Below are 21,682 nucleotides of genomic sequence, written 5' to 3' on the forward strand. Positions count from 1 at the left end.
ATGTAATATCGGAAATTATCGGTATCTGTTTCAAAATTATCGGTATCTGTTTCAAAAAGTAAAATGTATGACTTTTTAAAACTCCGCTGTGTACACGGACGCAGGGAGAGGTACAGAGCGCCAATAAACCTTAAAAGCACTTCCTTTGCGTACCGGCCCAGTCACATAATATCTACGGCTTTTCACACACACAAGTGAATGCCATGCATACTTGGTCAACAGCCATATAGGTCACACTGAGGGTGACCGTATAAACAACTTTAACACTGTTACAAATATGCGCCAGACTGTGAACCCACACCAAACAAGAATGACAAACACATTTCGGGAAAACAGCCACACCGTAACACAACATAAACACAACAGAACAAATACCCAGAACCCCTTGCAGCACTAACTCTTCTGGGACGCCCCGTCCCCACCTCAACCCCGCCCACCTCAACCTCCTCATGCTCTCTCAGGGAGAGCATGTCCCAAATTCCAAGCTGCTGTTTTGAGGCATGTTAAAAAAAATAATGCACTTTGTGACTTCAATAATAAATATGGCAGTGCCATGTTGGCATTTTTTTTCCATTACTTGAGTTGATTTATTTTGGAAACCTTGTAACATTGTTTAATGCATCCAGCGGGGCATCACAACAAAATTAGGCATAATAATGTGTTAATTCCACGACTGTATATATCTGTATCGGTTGATATCGGAATTGGTAATTAAGAGTTGGACAATATCGGAATATTGGATATCGTCAAAAAAGCCATTATCGGACATCTCTAGTGCGAATTCCACTGTCATTTATTAAGAATGTTAATTAAAAGATATTTATCCTTAAATGCTGTTACTAGATTTCATAAATGCTAATAAAAAGATGTATTTTACAGACACAAATTTACAAGAGTGTACACTTTATCCCATGCATACATCTCATTGTGCAATAAATGTGATCTCTTAAAGGCTTACAAATCATTTCCAAAGTAGGACCCCCACCCAGACATACAATACTTGTACAAACCCCGTTTCCATATGAGTTGGGAAATTGTGTTAAATGTAAATATAAACGGAATACAATGATTTGCAAAACCTTTTCAACCCATATTCAATTGAATGCACTACAAAGACAAGATATTTGATGTTAAAACTCATAAACTTTTTTTTTTTTTGCAAATAATAATTAACTTAGAATTTCATGGCTGCAACAAGTGCCAAAGTAGTTGGGAAAGTGCATGTTCACCACTGTGTTACATGGCCTTTCCTTTTAACAACACTCAGTAAACGTTTGGGAACTGAGGAGACACATTTTTTAAGCTTCTCAGGTGGAATTCTTTCCCATTCTTGCTTGATGTACAGCTTAAGTTGTTCAACAGTCCGGGGGTCTCCGTTGTGGTATTTTAGGCTTCATAATGCGCCACACATTTTCAATTCTGGACTACAGGCAGGCCAGTCTAGTACCCGCACTCTTTTACTATGAAGCCACGTTGATGTAACACGTGGCTTGGCATTGTCTTGCTGAAATAAGCAGGGGCGTCCATGGTAGCGTTGCTTGGATGGCAACATATATTGCTCTAAAACCTGTATGTACCTTTCAGCATTAATGGCGCCTTCACAGATGTGTAAGTTACCCATGTCTTGGGCACTAATACACCCCCATACCATCACAAATGCTGGCTTTTCAACTTTGCGCCTATAACAATCCGGATGGTTCTTTTCCTTTTTGGTCCAAAGGACACGACGTACACAGTTTCCAAAAACAATTTGAAATGTGGACTCGTCAGACCACAGAACACTTTTCCACTTTGTATCAGTCCATCTTAGAGGAGCTCAGGCCGTTTCTAGGTGTTATTGATAAAAGGTTTTCTACTTGCATAGGAGAGTTTTAACTTGCACTTACAGATGTAGCGACCAACTGTAGTTACTGACAGTGGGTTTCTGAAGTGTTCCTGAGCCCATGTGGTGATATCCTTTACACACTGATGTCGCTTGTTGATGCAGTACAGCCTGAGGGATCGAAGGTCACAGGCTTAGCTGCTTACATGCAATGATTTCTCCAGATTCTCTGAACCCTTTGATGACATTATGGACCGTAGATGGTGAAATCCCTAAATTCCTTGCAATAGCTGGTTGAGAAAGGTTTTTCTTAAACTGATCAACAATTTGCTCACGCATTTGTTGACAAAGTGGTGACCCTTGCCCCATCCTTGTTTGTGAATGACTGAGCATTTCATGGAATCTACTTTTATACCCAATCATGACACCCACCTGTTCCCAATTTGCCTGTTCAACTGTGGGATGTTCTAAATAAGTGTTTGATGAGCATTCCTCAACTTTATCAGTATTTATTGCCACCTTTCCAACTTCTTTGTCACGTGTTGCTGGCATCAAATTCTAAAGTTAATGATTATTTGCAAAAAAAAAAAATGTTTATCAGTTTGAACATCAAATATGTTGTCTTTGTAGCATATTCAACTGAATATGGGTTGAAAATGATTTGCAAATCATTGGTATTCCGTTTATATTTACATCTAACACAATTTCCCAACTCATATGGAAACGGGTTTTGTACATAGCTCATGAAAAACAGCATGTTTTTGTTATTTTCATTGTCAGTGGGCCAAATCACCAAGATTAAAAAAATAACATAATGAAGTGTCTGTGTATCTGAGTTGGCTCTGCGATGAGGAAGTGACTTTTCCAGGGTGTACACGGCCTTCCGCCCAAGTGCAGCTGGGATAGGCTCTAGCACCCCCATTACCCCGAGAGGGACAAGCGGTAGAAAATGGATGCATAGACTGCTGTCATTTGATTGTAATAATGAGACATTTAACTTATTATGTCAGGTTTGGGACAGACGTGCTGCTGGTACGGCAGCAGCGTGCACTTCTGATGTTGCTCACATGTCCTCCATTGAATGCTCAGGAAGTTTTTGCGTTTGCTCAGACGCATGATAAATTGGACGGAACATTATACAGTTCCCTTTAAATGCACTACAAAGACAAGATTTTTTTTGTAACTTCCATTAGTTGATGTGCTCGTTGGAGTGTAACCTTATGTACGTTTGGTTTTCAGGGTCATTTTTCAGTCATTCTGTAAGCGAACAAAATACAAAGGCTACTAAAAATGTTGAAAATATACCTCAGGCAGCACTTAGCCCATTCTATGACTTTTTTTCCGGCAAGTGCACCAATGCAAAAAAAAGCAAGTGTATGAACAGTGTGAAATAGTATTACATTTATTGTTTTTATTATTGTATTTTATTTATTGATAGACCCAGCTTATAGAAGCGTTTTTGATCTCTACTGAATAAATGGTGGCCCGTCACATTGCTTTCTTTTTAACCACTTGTCTATATATGTTTCACGGGAAGGCCAAGTGGATCAAACAGGAGAATGTAATGATTTTAAGAGGGTCTCAAGGCTCCGGCATCTCCTTGTCAATATCTGAGCCATGACTCCGAGCCAATAAGATTCTTCTTATTGGGGGATTTTGAATTGGGACTGGTTGTTGTCTTTATCTGATTGTTTGAGATCAACCTGTGACTCTTTTAATCTTACACAGTTCATTAGCGGCCTAACCCATCCAACACCTTAAATGCTGAGAGAATTATTCTCTTTTAGATCTTTTTCTAAACACATACTCCTCATGAATACTCTTATATTGGTATTTTTGCAAATTATTTGTTGTGATGATGTGTTATTGCCACTGTTAAGCATGGTAAGCTACCACAAATTATTTTAACCCTTGTGTGGTGTTCATATTGTTGTTACTCAGCCAGTGTTTGTGGGTCTGATGGACCCGTTGCATTTTGTGGCTTTTAATGCCTCACAATCAAACACTTTTATGTTAAAATACTGAACAGATGTTTACCTTATCCCAAAAAACATCTGTAATGAAGTGCTTCAAGAGGCTGGTAAAGGACTACATTGTCTCCAGACTTCCCCCTACATTCGACCCATACCAGTTTGCTTATCGCCCTAACCGCTCCACAGAGGACACCATCCCCTCTGCACTCCACTTGAGCTTAGAACATCTGGAAGGAAAGGACACACACGTGCAGATTTGGTGACACACACGTGCGGGTGTTGTTTCTGGACTTCATTTTGGCATTCAACACCATCATCCCGCAGCACTTGGTGAGCAAACTGGCCCCCCTTGGATTCAGTACCCCCCTATGCAACTGGCTGCTTGACTTCCTCTCAGACAGACCCCAATCTGTGAGAGTAGGAGACAACACCTCCAGTGCCATCTCCCTGAGCAACGGCTGCGTCCTGAGTCCGCTGCTGTTCACGTTGGTGCAGAACCAACAACCTGGTCCTGAACGTCGACAAGACCAAGGAGATCATCGTCGACTTCAGGAAGCACCAGTCCAGCCACGCTCCACTCTTCATCAATGGTAAGCAGCACCAAGTTCCTGGGGGTGCAGATAACTAACAATATGACCTGGTCCCTACACACCGAAGCTCTTGCAAAAAGAGCTCAGCAGCACATGCACTTTTTGCATCGTATGAAAAGAGCACAGCTCCCTCCCCCCATTCTCACCACATTCTACGGAGGCACTATAGAGAGCCTACAGACCAACTGCATCTCTGTCTGGACTGGAGCCTGCAGTGCCTCAAACTGGAAGTCTCTCCAGAGAGTGGTGAGGACGGAAAAGATAATCAGGACTCCTCTTCCTCCTATTCAGGAGATCGCAGAAAGCCGCTGCCTGACCAGGGCTCAGAAAATCTGCAGAGACTCCTCCCACCCCCACCAAGGACTGTTTTCACTGCTGGACTCTAGAAAGAGGTCCGCAGCCTCCGTAGCAGAATCTCCAGGTTCTGTAACAGCTTCTTCCTTCAGGCCGTAAGACTCTTGAACGCATCATAATAATCCCCTCAATTCCCCCCAAAAATGTATTAACTTGCTGGAATATAAAGACAATATAACATACATCCACAAACGTGGATGCATTTGAAAAAGTGCAATATATTTATCTGTACAGTAATCTATTTATTTATATATGCACCTTATTGCTTTTTTATCCTGCACTACCATGAGCTAATGCAACACAATTTTGTTCGTATCTGTACTGTAAAGTTCAAATTTGAATGACAATAAAAAGTAAGTCTAAGTCTAAGACCTACAAACACTGGCTGAGTAACAACAATATGAACGATGCATGGACATTTTTCTACCAGTTTCTGCATACCACAGGGATTCTTCTTTTGTGTTTCTGCACCTGCGGTTCCCACACAAGGTTGAACATTGTTTGTCAACACTGTCTGCTCTCATTTTCTCGCACATTCGACCCTCTGATGTTCTGTGTACCTACACTCTGTCCTGCCCCTGTCTAGGCCTGCTGTGTGTGTGTGTGTGTGTGTTTGTGTGTGCGCGTGTGTGTGTGTGTGTGTGTGTGTGTGTGTGTGTGTGTGTGTGTGTGTGTGTGTGTGTGTGTGTGTGTGTGTGTGTGTGTGTGTGTGTGTGGGGGGGGGGGGGGGGGGTGTGTGTGTGAGTGAGTGAGTGATTGCGGGTGGTACACAGAACATCAATTTCCACACTTCTATTCGCTCCAGTGGACCCGGACATCTTATATGTAATAGAAATGTGTAGGGGGTGTGTTCATTAAATATGTATTCTGATATATGTTCTTCACAGAAAATGAGCCAAAGCCAGTGAGTCTCAGTTTGAAAAATTAATTAATTTTATCATTTTTCTTTTAATAAAAATCGAAAACGGGTCCCACAGACCCGAACACCACACAAGGGATGCATTTTTTGCATTCCCAATGCATTTTTGTGGGCAAGCTTTTTATCACGATATATGGTATTTGGATTGGTCCAAGATCACTCTTTTTTTCGTGATGTGGAGTTGGCTTGGAAATATTTTCATGATGTATTTATCAATATTATAAACAAACATGCTCCTCTACGTAAGTTCAGAGTGAAAGTTTGAGTTTGAGTTTATTTCGAACATGCAAGCATACAACATGATACATCACAATTTCCAGTTTCTCTTTTCAACATGTTCGAAAAGGAGTAGGAAGAAGCCAGTGGCGTGCAGTGAGGTTAATGTCTGGTGAGGCACGACTGCATCATCACAGTCAGATTTACAAACATATGAACCTGCAGTGCAGGTGTACCTAATGTTGTGTCCCTGCGGTCGTTCGCGGCTCCTGCAGCGCGAGCATTGTTGTTTTTGCACTTTTTGGCTTCTTGTTAAGTGACTTTTTTTGGGTGGATTCGGTCTTGCACGTGGAGGGTTTGGGTGTGGGCTTTGGTTGGTGTGGCGCTCCCGTCGAGCGGTGCATTCTGCGGCGGAGCTGCTTGGCACCAGGAGGCGGGGTTATGAGACGAGCCTCACACAGTGTGTCTTCGCAGCAGTTTTATGAATGCTCAGCACTAAAAATACGTTACACACATACAGTTGTTGACAAAATACACTGTACATTATATACCTCAGCTAACTAAACTATGGAAATGTGTAATATAATTCATATAGCAATACGGTCTCACTGCACAGCAGGCCAGCAGTTAGCCGAGTCATTGCGCACAATCCATGTTGAGGCACAACACAGTGACGTGCCTCAACTGACTGCTGATCACCGCACCGTCTCTTCTCAGTATTTGAACGGCAAATGTGAAAATAAAAATTAAAAAAATCTAAAACTGGTGAAGTTAAATGGAAAATAACTTTGGTATAATCACTGCATACATATAACAACTTAATTAATTGTTTTTTCTTTTTACTTTTTTTTTTCTTTCCATGATGGCAGGTGAGGCCGTGCCTCCCCTGCCTCTAGTGACTGCACACCACTGGAAGAAGCAGAGCTTATTTAATCCTACCCCTTTTCTTTACATAACAGTTGCTAAAACTTTTTGTTCACTTCACGTTCACAACTTATTCACAATAAACTCCATAAGTAATCACAATAAAAATAAATAAGTAAATAATAGTAATAATTTGATAATAATAATTGGTGAAGTAAGTCATATTTCATATGATGAGATAAGTAAGATTACTTTAAGAATGAATGAATGGATGGATGAAATAAATTGAGAATGTTTATCATGGTTCTTCTTCTTTGTACTTTGTAAACACTTTAAGTTTGAAGAGTTTCTTGAAGTGGATCATATTAGTACATTGTTTGATTGCTTTGCTTAATCCATTCCATGATTTAATTCCACATACTGATATACTGAAGGTCTTAAGTGTTGTACGTGCATACAAATGTTTTAAATTACGTTTTTCTCTAAGATTATATTTCTCCTCTTTTTTTGAGAAGAATTGTTGTATATTCTTGGGTAGCAGGTTATAGTTTGCTATGTGCATAATTTTAGCTGTTTGCAAATTCACTATGTCATGGAATTTCAGTATTTTTGATTCAATAAATAAAGGGTTTGTATGTTCTCTATATCCAGCATTATGTATTATTGTAACTGATCTTTTTTGTAACACCATTAGTGAATGAAGTGTACTTTTGTAGTTATTTCCCCATATTTCTACACAGTAACTCAGATATGGTAACACCAGCGAGCAGTAGAGAATATGAAGTGATTTTTTGTCTAGAACATGTTTTGCTTTATTCATTATTGATGTGTTTCTCGCTACTTTATGTTGTATATTTTTTACATGAGATTTCCAGTTCAATTTATCATCAATCATTATACCTAGTAATTTAGTTTCATTTACTCTTTCAATAATCCTTTCAAATCCTACTCAGTGGCCAAGTGGTTAGAGTGTCCGCCCTGAGATCGGTAGGTTGTGAGTTCAAACCCCGGCCGAGTCATACCAAAGACTATAAAAATGGGACCCATTACCTCCCTGCTTGGCACTCAGCATCAAGGGTTGGAATTGGGGGTTAAATCACCAAAAATGATTCCCGGGCGCGGCACCGCTGCTGCCCACTGCTCCCCTCACTTCCCAGGGGGTGATCAAGGGAATGGGTCAAATGCAGAGGACAAATTTCACCACACCTAGCGTGTGTGTGACAATCATTGGTACTTTAACTTTAATTTCTACTCCATCTATTTGTATTTGTGTTTGACTTTCTCTTCTACTGTTACCAAATAGCATTATCTTAGTTTTACTGTGATTCAATGATAATCTGTTTTTGTCAAACCATCTTTTTAATTTGTTAATTTCTTCTGTTATTTGTATTAGCTTCTGTGTGTTCTCTCCTGAGTAAAACGCTGTTGTATAATCCGCAAATAATACTAACTGTAAATCTTTTGTAACTTTACAAATGTCATTTATATAGAGATTGAATAATTTAGGTCTTAGTATTGATCCCTGAGGTACACCACAGGATATATTTAGCGTTGTAGACGTGTGTTCGGCTAGCTTCACGTATTATTTCCTGTTTGTTAGATAACTTCTTATCCAGTTTAAGACTAACCCTCTGATGCCATATCGTTCCAGTTTTTTAATTAAAATATTGTGATTAATTGTGTCAAATGCTTTAGTTAGATCCATAAACACTGCTGCCGCACATTTTTTACTATCTATTGCATTGGTAATTTCTTCTGTAATTTAAATTAAAGCCATTGAAGTTGAAACATTAGCTCTGTATCCATATTGGTTCTCTTCGAGTATTCTATTTTTATTTATGAAACTCTCTAATCTGTTATTGAACAGTTTTTCAATGATTTTAGAAAATTGTGGAAGTAGAGAAACAGGTCTATAATTTGTAACTTGATGTTTGTCTCCAGTCTTATAAATTGGTGCAACTTTAGCAATTTTCATCTTATTTGGAAAAGTACCTGTTTGAAAGGATAGGTTACTAATATACATTAATGGTTCTGAGATCTCTTCAATAACCTTTTTTATCGTTTCCATATCAATTCCGTTACAATCAGTTGAAGTCTTAGATTTACATGTTTTCACAATTGTAACTATTTCCTCCTGTGTCACATTACTGAGGAACATGGAGTTGGGAATTCACTCTATGGTATCATTATAGTCCTCAATTGAAACTGGGTCTGGAATCCTTTCTTCCAATTTTGGTCCAATGTTTACAAAATAATTATTAAAGCTTTCAACTACTTCCTTTATGTTGTCATTTTTTTTTATTTCCGTCTAAGAAGTATTGAGGGTAGTCCCTCTTAGTTTCATTTTTAATAATGCTATTGAGGACGCCCCATGTTGCTCTCATATTATTTTTGTTCCTGTCCAATAATTCACTGTAATATTCTTTTCTACATGATCGTAGTATGTTTGTTAACTTGTTTTTATAGTTTTTGTACTTAATTTCTGCCTCATAGTTCTTTGTGCTATAAATTTCCTATATAGTGTATTCTTCTTCTTACAAGCATATTTAAATCCTTTTGTCATCCATGGTTGATTATTCTTTCTCTGCTTGTTACTGAGTTGTATCCATGGACAATGTTTGTCATAAAGTATTATGAACTTGTTTAAGAAATGTTCATATGCTTCATCAACCTCTTTTTCATTGTACACATTGTCCCAATCTTGCTTTTGTAACTCGATCTTGAAAGCAGTCATCCTCTACTCTGTGCACAGTCTTCGAAATGTCCTTTTGTCTTCCATGTTCTTCTTATAGTTTCCATCATATATTGTAAAAACTGGCAGATGATCACTAATGTCGGTTATAAGTAGACCACTTGTAGTGTTATTATCAAAATCATTGGTAAAAATATTATCAATAAGCGTGGCACAGTGTCCTGTGATTCTGCTTGGCTTTGTGATTTTAGGATATAAACTGATGCTGTACATTGTATCAATGAAGTCATCAATAGACTTTTGCTTGTTAGGGTTCAATAAGTCAATATTAAAGTCACCGCATAAGAACATGATTCTTTGACCATTGTCCATGTAAGTTGCCTTGATCCATTCTTCAAATGTTTCTATACTTGACTTAGGTGATCTATATATACAACTGATGAATATGTTTTTGCTTTTTTCCTGACATATTTCAATGGTTATACATTCTAAGATATTATCTATAGCAAATTACATGTTTTTTACCACTTTATAGTTCAGGTTCTTCATCACGTACACAGCTACTCCTCCTCCATTTTTGTTGGTTCTGTTGATGTAGTTTAGTTCATATCCTTCCAGATCAAAATCTATTCCTTTTTTATCATCAATCCATGTTTCTGTGACAGCAATCACTTTGAAGGGTTAGTTGATGTGTTCCAAAAAGTTCTTAATGTTGTTGTAATTTGCATATAAGCTTCTGCTATTGAAATGAATAATTGATAATTTGTTATCACATTTAATGTTGCTATTATATTGATCATTTGTGTAATAAAAACAATTATTACTGATGTGGGAGAAAAAATGTGTATCTGGATCTATATCATTTTCCAAATCCTGGTTTTTGTGATCATTGTTGCAGAAATTTTTTAGTTCCATATTTTCTTGTTCAACAATCTTTGATGTTGTTTCAATAATCTCTATAAGTGTAGGTGGATGCAATCCTGAATGTAGGTCCTCTTGTTTAGTCGTCCCTTGGAACATAGTAGTGTCGATGCTGAATTTAGGTGCTTGTTTTCTGTCAGAGTCCATTATCATCGTTGTTGTGGAAACTGTGTAAACTTCAAAAATTGTCCAGGTCCTTGATGTCATGGACAACAATTACTCTTGCTTCTGGACTTCCATTCAGCTTGATGTAGATTTTACAGTTGGCGCTCCAAGTTCCCTGGATTTTTCCCTGCTTTCTCAAGTCGCATGCTTTCTTGGCGATTCCAGCATTACGTTTTGTGAGATGCTCATTCATGTACACATTTGTTCCCTTCAGCTTCTTTCCCTGTCTCAGCAATGCCATTTTAGATGTTCTGTTTACGAGTTTCACGAGCACGACTGGAGTGGCGTTGTTGTTTCTTCCGTTCAGTGGGATGCATGTTTCGATGGTATTAATGTCAATTTCAATTTCTTTTGATTGCAGAAAGTTGACCACTTGCTGTTCTGCTGGAATTTCAGGCCATTTTAATGGATTGAAAATCTGGTTTTATTGGGCACTGTACTTGTTTTTAGCTTGTTTTAAAATAGTTTTCATAGAAAAATTGTGTTTTTTACCTATTGTGTGCTTTTATGTAAGTAATTTGTACTTTCATATACCTGTATAATGTGTGACTGCTCGTGTTTTTGGTTGTTCTATTTATTTATGCAACCTATTTTGCTGCCCTCTTGGTCAGGTTATTCTTGCAAAATACATCGTAATATCAATTAGTTTTTACCTGGTTAAATAAAGGAAAATTAAATGAATGCATGACTGTAATATCTTTTTGTCAACCGTGTTCCGCTTCCTGCAGATTCCGTTATAGATTGTGAAAATTGGTAGATGTTGACTAATGTCTGTTATTAACAGACCACTTGTTACTTGTTATCAAAATTGTTGGTAAAAATAATATCGATAAGTGTGGCACAGAGTCCCTTTTATGCTTGGCCTTGTGATCTTTGGATATAAACAGTACATTGTATCTGTGAGGTCGTCAAAGTTATTTTGCTTATTTGGGCTCAGAAGGACAATGTCGAAGTCACCATGTAAGAAAAGTTATTTCTGGCTGATGTCAGTGAAGGTTGCCTTGATCCAGTCCATTTCAATACATGACTTCCGTGTTCCATATCAATCTGATCAATAAGTGTTTGCCTTTGTCATGTCATATTTCAATGGTTATACTTTCTAAGATTTTATCAGAAGCGAGCGACATGTTTTTTACCACTTTGTAGTCCAGGTTCTTCATCATGTACGCAGCTAATTCTCCTCTGTTTTTCTTGGTTCTTTTGGTGTAATTTAGTTCATATCTTCCCAAATCAAAACATATTCCTTTTTTAGCATTGATCCATGTTTCTGAGATGGCAATCACTTTGAATGTATTCTTAAATTGTTCCAAAAAGTTATTCATGTTGTAGTTAGCATACAAGCTTCTGCTGTTGTAGAATGATTTATTGTTGGTTGTCAGATTTAATGTTGCTATTATAATGTTCATCTGCGTACTAAAAACTATTACCCTTGTGAGAGAAACAGGTGTATCTGAAACTATATTGTGGTCAAATTGTTGGCTTTTATGGTCTATGTTGCAGAACATTTACAGGTCTATATTTTCTTGTTCAGGAAATCTTTTTTGTTGTGTCAATAATGTCAATGAGTGGAGATGAATGTGCTCCTAAATCCAGGTCTTCTTGTTCAATGGTCCCAATGAACGTGGTAGTGTTTATATTGAATGTTGTTTGTTTTCCGTCAAACTTCATTATTGTTGTTGTTGTCGAACGCTGTCCAGATCCTTGATGTCATAGACAACAAGTACTCTTGCTTCTGGACCTCCATTCAGCTTGATCTAGATTTTACTGTTGGTGCTCCAAGTTAGTTCCCTGAATTTTTCCCTTGTTCCCCAAGTCGCATGCTTTCTTGGCGATTTCAGCAATACGTTTGGTGAGGTGCTTATTCATGTACACATTTGGACCCTTCTTTCCTTGTTTCAGCAGTGCCACTTGGGATGTTCTGTTAGCCAGGATTACCGGAGCGGTGTTGTAGTTCCTTCTATTTAGTGGAATGCATGTATCAATGGTATTAATGTTGACATCAATTTCCTTTGGAGCAGAAAGTTGACCACTTGTTGTTGACCACAAGCTAGCTTTTTTATTAAGCCTTTAAAGGTTTTCTTGTAAAAAGCCTTGCAGGAATCTGATTTAGCTGTAGACTGCTGCAGAACACAACAATGAGATTACATAAGCAAGTCAGATGTAAAGGGGGATTGAAGGGGTGTTTTTTGTTTTGTTTTTGGTAAACCCCATTTATTAGTTTGTAGAATAACTTTGGTTAGGTTAGCATGATAATATGTATTAACTATACTTAACATTGTAAAACCTTATGTGAACCCTCCCAGCAGTTAAACATATACCTGTATATTAGCACATAAAATAAGACACATGCTATATGCATATACCGTATATTCACTGGCCACTTAGTTTTCTCACCTTGGAAGTACCTATTTGGGACGCCCTTTATGGCTTTAGAACTTCTTAATTTTTTGTTAGAATATATTTAACAGAATTAACAAGGTTTCTCCTGAGTTCTTCTAGTTAAGTAAAGCAAACCTGTCATCTTGTCCATAAAACCATTTTGATATTTGTTATAGGGTGTGTTGTTATGCTGGAAGTACAAGATACTAAAGAGTTAGAAACTCATCAGCCCACTCAATGCTTCCTCAATCCTATTTTGTACAATTGGTGCGCTCATGCAAACTGTAACCTCAGTATCCTGTTGTGCCTTTCAAGTTGCTTCTCTGCATACGTTTCTTACAGTACAGGGAGGTGGTGGTTCCTATTTTTAAGGAGGACTGGAGGATGTTTCTATAGTAGTCACCTACAATCGCAATCTTAAGCCTTCTCCCCTAAGTACCAGTTGAGGATCATTTCTAATTATTGAAATTATGTCGATAATACATTTTATCTCAGATACAGGAGGTATAATACATTTTCTGTACTGTTTGTAGAATATTTAACCAGCTCAAGATGCTTACTGAGGTACTGGAGCATGGCATTTTACCCGACCAGTCCATACTGAATGAGCTTTGTTGACTTGGCGTGAGATTGGTGCAGTGTCCACAATTGATCAAAAAAGCTGGTTGTTCAAACCTCCATTTAGCCCCAAATAGAATGTTGGTAGTTGATGTGCCTTGTGCAATAAATAATGCTTGGCCACCTTAAGTCAGCAAATTATTAGTGAACATTAATTTGAAAGTATTAATAAACACAGGGGAAAACATTTATAGAATATCCAGAGTTTTTGGTGTCTGTAGCTAAATCCATGTTTCTTTTAGTCTATGGTATTTGGACTGGCAGCAATGTTTTCATCATTATCAGAGGAGTCCAACACTATTGTAGTACAAAGCAGAAGTTCATACAGTATTTGTCTCTGAACACAGCACACTCCGTTTGTAACTTACAGTCTAAATGACCTACAGGGAAGCAGAAGAGGGAGCAAGTTGGTTTTATGTGATCTTCTTCTTGATCGTCTTGATCTACAGTTCAACAAAAGTTTAAATTTTGTTTCTAATATTCTTTGCAAAAGTGGAATTTTACCCATATGTTATATTGCTGAAAGTATGTTAATGCAGGGTCTGATAAGTGCATTTGTATTATGTTATCACTCTTAAACTTCTGATATCATGCTTTAACCTTTTTTAAAAATGTGTCTTTAGGAGGACGCTGCCAAGATGAAGAATCTTTCCTCGCAGCAAATGTCCCCAAAGTGGTGTTTCCTTGATTGTAAGTTAGACAACACAATTATCAAACTTTTCCATTGAGAGTATGAATTATAGTTGGCGTGATTACAGGACCCAAATGTATGCATAAGGATCAATCTGAGCAAAAGGACTCGGTACATTCCATCCTTAGCTCCCCCCCCAAAAAATGTTAAAAAAGCCAGTTTATTTTTATGCCAACAATTGCTTCTAGGAAAGGTGTGCCTCCTGACACTGATAAACACTGTTGGCATGCAAAACATTCGCAAACATATTGGACTTCTATCAAAACAGTCATTATTACATTTATGTGTTTCTATTTTAATGCCTGTTTGGAACTAGATGGTTGCAAACTTTAATGTTCTCTGATAAAAGTTCATTTTTAAATGTTTGTGCTGTAACTCCAACCCAAAATAACAGCACAATTAAATAAAATATTTTTCATTGTACATGATAAATATATGAAACTTGTTTGAGCAGAGACTTAGTTGGAGGGGTCATAGTATTGAACACAATATTAGGAATGTATACTTTCACATAAGCAAGCTTAAAGATTCCTTGTGGAATTTGAGTCAAAACAAATGCAGTCAAAATATAATCAAATTTGTGAACATCACAGATAAAGAAAAAAAAGTAATTCAAAGTAACCTGGGCTAGTAAGTGACTTTCGATGCTCAAATCCAAATGATAATGCTAATGTTAGCTATCAGGAATGTGCGTGGTAGCAATAAATAGCCACCAGCGTGATAGTTGCACTACTACTTCCTTCGAAAAAAATCCCACGCCGGTCTTTCTTTGCTTCGGACCTGCATCTGCCCCAATATATTTGTAGCGCAATCTATAGTTATTTATTAATAGTGTCTGCTAATTAACATCAGCATAGCCATTAAAGACGTAATATCTGTGCCAATATTACTGCGGATATCATGTCAGTATGACGTTATATGCATCATGGTAAATGTGGTCTTCTTCTGGCAAAACCCTACCGCTTTAGTCCACTGGCGCCGCCAAATCAACCAAAACCGAAAGTTCTTAAGTGGAATTTTAACATTGGTTACACCAGTAAAACCCCAGAAACAGAAACTGAAGAAGGCTGTAATGAAGGCCTAACATAGCTTCTCTTGGGAGAATTTAAAAAAATGTTTTTAAATGACGATAGTAGATCCCTGCAGCATTTTGCTGCAGCACTCATCTTTGTCTCACTTCAGTTACCATTGTTCACTTGTGACGAAGGAAACTAACTAGCTAATTGTAGCCCTGCATAATCCAGGTTAAAGTCCTCTCACACACCTATTAAGCACACTTAAATTATAAAATATATGTGAATTTACTACTAATGAATAATAATAAAAGTTAATTAATAAACCTACTCAGTGGCCTAGTGGTACCTACTCAGTGGCCACCCTGAGATCGGTAGGTTGTGAGTTCAAACCCCTGCCGGGTCATACCAAAGACTATAAAAATGGGACCCATTACCTCCCTGCTTGGCACTCAGCATCAAGGGTTGGAATTGGGGGTTCAATCACCAAAAATGATTCCCGGGCACGGCACCGCTGCTGCCCACTGCTCCCCTCACCTCCCAGGGGGTGAACAAGGGGATGGGTCAAATGCAGAGGACACATTTCACCACACTCAGTGTGTATGTGACAATCATTGGTACTTTAACTTTAACTTTAAACAAAAGGAATCTGAGTCATGTTCTAGCCTTTAGCCCAGGGGTCACACCAACCTTTTTGAAACCAAGAGCTACTTCTTGGGTACTGATTAATGCGAAGGGCTACCAGTTTGATACACACTTGCCAGAAATAGCCAATTTGCTCAATTTACCTTTAACTCTTTGTTATTATTAATATTTAATTATATTTATCTTTGTGGAAACACTGATCATCTTAATGATTTCTCACAATAAATATATATAGAAACAGATAAATATCAATATGCAACACTTTATTTTTATATTTACTCTAAGTGCACATTTTTCAAATTGAACATTTTCAAATGATCACTTCTAAGACAGTCTTGTAAAATCACAATATCCCATTTTAACTAGCTAGCCACTAACATTTAAAAAAAAATCATGAATTACTTTGCACCATGTTTGTACAAATAATAACTCATGTAAAATACAAAAGTCAACTCTCAAATTTTTAAATAAATCATGTCACACTTTGAACTGGACACCAAATCTGTTATCTGTTTCTTTGTCAGTTAGTGAAGACCAAGTCTTTAAAATATTTTCTTGGATTTTCAAATTCTATTTGAGTTTTGTCTCTCTTAGAATTAAAAATGTCAAGCAAAGCGAGACCAGCTTGCTAGTAAATAAATAACATTTAAAAAATAGAGGCAGCTCACTGGTAAGTGCTGCTATTTGAGCTATTTTTAGAACAGGCCATCGGGCTACTCATCTGGTCCTTACGGGCTACCTGGTGCCCGCGGGCACCGCGTTGGTGACTCCTGCTTTAGCCTGTTTGTCAGGCTGCCACCACAACTATGTTTGTTGTCGGGCCACCTCCATCTTCACTAAAACGGCTACTTATGATCATATATTAACTTGTGTTCACCTCACTGCAAGTTTTGAATGTGGAAAGTTTAATGTTAATACTTCTGCGGCTATACAGGGCACTGTCCGTCATCTTGCAATAGGTCATGACAAGTCCATCCTGTCTTTACTGCTTACTCTGTTCATGTACTGTATACTGTACTGGATGCTGTTTTATTATGCTGTACATTTAATGTTTTACTGTTAAATATTCATACATTATAATCAACTTGGGTGAGTGGGCTGTCTTTTCTGTAGAAAAAACGGCCTCTTAGAAACAAAAATTATGAAATACATTTTTTTGACCAAAACTCCACAAATGTGTGGGGCTGCAGATGCTAAATCATAAATATACAGAGTTCCACTGTATTGAAAACTAGTTTAGAATGATCTATAAACTACTTGAAATAATATCATCTGTAGTTGCAGCGTATCGGACCATTTTAGAATTCAGTGATTAAAAATCCAGAACATTCAGTGCCTGCATAGAGTAACATTATATGTTCAATAGTGCTTTGCAGCAGTAGAAATGTTTGAAATTCTACCTTTGCCTTAACAGCAACAACAGCTGATCGATTTTACAGAATAGACAGAGCACAGGTAAGTGTATTTCTATCTGTACTGGCATGCGGTATACATTTTCCCCTGCGTTAAAACTCTTGTTTCATCAGGAACATCTCAACTATGTATCAGAAATCTCACATGAGGAACTTTTTATCTTGGACACTGAACTGATTATGAGAACGTCTCCAACTGCCGTACCTGATTTGGTTCATCCTTTATCCAACTTGGCGAACTACGGGTAGGTAGAATATTGTCCTTTAAACTGCGTGTATTTGGTGTGGCATGACTTAGCCTATCATGCACTAAAGGGAAATTACTATTTGAGTCCCTGCTGTTTCGTAAGTTCCACCCGGCACCCGCAAAGACAAGAACAATCTAAAATGCTCATCAAAGATTCTCCCCATTCATCCTCTCCTCACTACAGTCTTTATAGCAGTTTTCTTTAAAGGGGAACTGCACTTTTTAAATTTTGCCTAGCGTTCACAATAATTATGAGAGAGAAGAAGACAAAAGTTTTTTGTTTTTTTTTGCTTTCTAACATAAAAATAGGCTTGTTCTTGGTAACTAGCAATGCAGCTAATGGGAGCAATCAATTCTACCACTAAATCAATTTAAAAATGCATTCAAAAACCATCAGCAATACTTCATTTACGTTCCGTAACTTGTATAATAACCAAACTGTAGCGACATTGTTATTGTAAGAGCGAACACTGAGGAACTCTTTTTCTAGCGTACTAACATATTGGCGTGCTACGGTATTATTAATTATGGGTAAGCACGCCATTTATGTCGAAATAGCTTGTCTTCAAGTTCCACATTTTGCAGCTTCGGTTCACTTTCACCTCACCTCTCGGCTTACGTCTGCTCCAACGTCCCATTCTTCCTTCGTACTGGCTTCTAGAAGCAATAGTTCATCCTCCATTAATTCAGATTAAAAAAAAGAAGGTTGTGAAGTGTAAATGCTTGGAAGATGCGGCTAATGGGAGTCACTGTTGTAGCCTTCGAAGCCCACTAAAATGACCAAAATTCTGTAAATGTTGAACATGTTACATATTGTTATGAATGTGTTTGTTACTACATTGTATATAGACTTGAAGTGTGTATACAAAATGTTGAAGTTGTTTTAGTGGGCTTCGAAGGCTACAACAGTGACTCCCATTAGCCGCATCTTCCAAGCGTGTTTTATCATGTTTAAAATTTAAAAAAATTAAAAAGACGTGTGTTCTTGTCTCTCATAATGATTGTGAACGGTAGGCAAAATTCCCCTTTAAGTTTGACAGGGGGAATTGTGTTTTTGGGTTCTGCCTCCAACCATGATAAGATGATGCCAAAGAACTACTGTTTGATTTCATCAATGAAAGTATATACAGGACTCTCTCAGAAAATTAGAATATTGTGATAAAGTCCTTTATTTTCTGTAATGCAACTAAAAACATGAAAATGTCATACATTCTGGATTCATTACACATCAACTGAAATATTGCAAGCCTTTTATTATCTTAATATTGCTGATTATGGCAATAATCAGCAATAAAAATCCCATCTCAAAAAATTAGGATATTTCCTCAGACCAAGTAAAAAATAAAGATTTATAACAGCAAAACAAAATCAAACATTTGAAAATGTCAATTAATGCACTCAGTACTTGGTTGGAAATCCTTTTGCACGGATTACTGCACCAATGCGGCGTGGCATGGAGGCAATCAGCCTGTGGCATTGCTGAGGTGTTATGGATGCCCAGGATGCTTCAATAGCGGCCTTTAGCTCATTTGCATTATTGGGTCGGGTGGCTTCTTCTTTACAATACCCCACAAATTATCTATGGGGTTCAGGTCAGGGAAGTTGGCAGGTCAATCGAGGACAGTAATGCCATGGTCAGTACACCAGTTACTGGTGGTTTTGGCACTGCTGGATCATGCTGGAAAATGAAATCATCATCTCCATAGAGCTTTTCAACAGATGGAAGCATGTAGTGCTCTAAAATCTCTTGGTACACAGCTGCATTGACTCTGGACTTGATGAAACACAGTGGACCAACACCAGCAGCTGACATGGCTCCCCAAACCATTGCTGACTGTGGGAACTTCACACTGGATTTCAAGCAACTTGGATTTTGCTCCTTTCCAGCCTTCCTCCAGACTCTAGCGCCTTGACTTCCAAATGAATGCCATAATCAGCAATATTAAAATAATAAAAGGCTTGCAATATTTCAGTTGATGTGTAATGAATCCAGAATGTATGACATTTCCATGTTTTTAGTTTGCATTACAGAAAATAAAGGACTTTATCACAATATTCAAATTTTCTGAGACAGTCCTGTATAGGCCTTTAAATGTGCCTTGAATAATTAGCATTGGAACATTGAGGGTGCTGAAAAGTATGTTACCAATATTTTCCTCGGTGACTCTGGTCACAGATCCCATGTGATAATCAACAAACTCCTTCCATGTAATTTTGGGCTGATCTCTCAGCATTCTCAGAATCATCCTGAGCCCACAAGGTTTGATCATGCATAGAACTGAAAAGTAGTATGTGACTGACTACTGTCAGTGGTCTTTATCTCATCAAGATTCTTGGTGTAGGGGCAAGACGACTTTTTGTGCTTCATCGGCACACACTGCAACTGGTCTGTTGGGGTCCAAATTCTTGTTGTTTGGTAGGGCCTAATACTTAATTCTAGGTATGGGAATTAATACGATTTGTATATTCTGATTCTACTTTGGTTTTTTAGCGATTGTCATTTCGATTCTCATTTGGAAAAAGGAGGTTCAAACAGGCAATAAGCATTAACTTTGTTTAGTTGAGAAGCTCTTTAGTTCAGCAGTAACATGATTGTACAAATTCAGCAATGAAGTCATAACAGGCCCATAGTATTCTTTTGCGCTTCTTTTGGAGATGGCACACAGGTCACAAATGTTCAAAATAGAAGGTTGTTTTGTTGACGTTATGTATCTTGTGGGTAATTATTTGGTGGGTGGCCGCGACTCTCGTGTTGTTTTAAATATAAACTGTTCAGTGATTACTAGTCTCGCGCGACACCCGGTCAATATATCTATGCCTATTCTCGTCTCCATTAATAACGTAAATGGCGTGTGACTTTTTCACCAACAACCCTGGCTCTTGTGTCATTTTAAAGACAAAAATTGTCAACTGATTTCTAGTTCGGCGCGACAACCAGTTTATGTGTCTACACTCAGTTAACCTAAGAATTCATAGCTAAATCTTATCAATTGAGGGGGCTGTAACCGACATAGCCAAACCCGCCCCTTCTCGAACCGGAGATCCGATCGCATTGGTTTATCGTTAACAACCCTACCTTGGACTGGGTTTACTGTTATCTGATGCAAGCCTACAAGACTGTCTCCCCCCCATTTGAGCACGTCAGACCACCTGGATGCAAATAAATAATCAAGTAAAATATTTAGAGGACTATAATTTTAGTGAATGGATAAATGCAGGCTTTTCCATTGTACGTGCACCACATCTTAGCGATGTGCAGAGCGATTGCTGCTTTAGTAATAGCTCTGTACATTGTGCTTCTCTCTCATCATACATGGTGCCTTGTGTCCATGATTCCACCACAGTAAGCAACTTTTTAGCAGGAGTGAGTTTGTTGTTGCCTTGTAAAGAGTTGCACTTCCCGTACACGGCAAGAAATGCAGGAATAAGTTTGTTGTGCAGATGCAGTCAGTTGTTCCACGCCTGTTACCGCAAAACCAAATTACTGACCTTTTTCCTTTCTCTGGAACACACTTTTCTCTCTCATTCGTTGATAGCATTAGCCATGTTTTGCTAGGTGTGTGAATGAGAAGGGTGGAAGCTCCGGAAGCTCCTGGAGACTTGCCGCAGCAAGAGGAGAGAAAAAAAGTTATCTTTAAATTGTCAAAAAAAACCTACAGTGTATCTAAAAAATCAATATATTGGCCAGTCCTAATCTGAACCCACATCCGGGCAAGGAACATTTCTAAAGCCCGAACAGGGAAAAAGAAGAAACCGTGAAAAGGGAACGCAGATGTGGGGGCCCACTTGGCAATGGATGCCGAGTGACTTGTTACATCAAGCCAAAAGCTAACAGAGGGTAGTAGAGGCATCTTCTTCCATGTAGACAAGTTGACAAAACAGAGACGTCACCAGCTGTGGATAAAACAGTGGTTGAGCAGATCGTCCGCCATTTTGTTAAGCAAAGGAGCTGGGTAGAGCTAGGTGCATGGGGGGTAACACGAACTGACTTGCTCTGAGCGGGGTGTAAAATAAAATTATGCACAGAGCGTACACTTGCATTAAAATATTCATATTTATTTAACAGGAAATGGTGGAACAAACATTTATTTGACGCTCAAAACTTAATATTAACAATGTAATCACAACTACTATAATACAGTGTTACAATGTTTACATACA

General features: G+C 38.1%; 1 protein-coding gene across 8 annotated transcripts in view; it reads left to right on the top strand.

The window, feature by feature from the left end:
• Positions 1-21,682, top strand: part of LOC133654105 (diacylglycerol kinase zeta-like) — a 307,039-nt gene that overhangs the window by 188,106 nt on the left and 97,251 nt on the right. For all 8 annotated transcript variants that reach the window (XM_062054130.1, XM_062054125.1, XM_062054127.1 and 5 more), the window contains 3 exons: positions 14,137-14,203; positions 17,277-17,317; positions 17,389-17,519. In XM_062054130.1, the coding sequence (XP_061910114.1) occupies positions 14,137-14,203; positions 17,277-17,317; positions 17,389-17,519 (239 nt within the window). The remainder of the gene's footprint in view (positions 1-14,136; positions 14,204-17,276; positions 17,318-17,388; positions 17,520-21,682) is intronic.

Source organism: Entelurus aequoreus, linkage group LG07, assembly GCF_033978785.1.
Source record: "Entelurus aequoreus isolate RoL-2023_Sb linkage group LG07, RoL_Eaeq_v1.1, whole genome shotgun sequence".
Classification (NCBI taxonomy): domain Eukaryota; kingdom Metazoa; phylum Chordata; class Actinopteri; order Syngnathiformes; family Syngnathidae; genus Entelurus; species Entelurus aequoreus.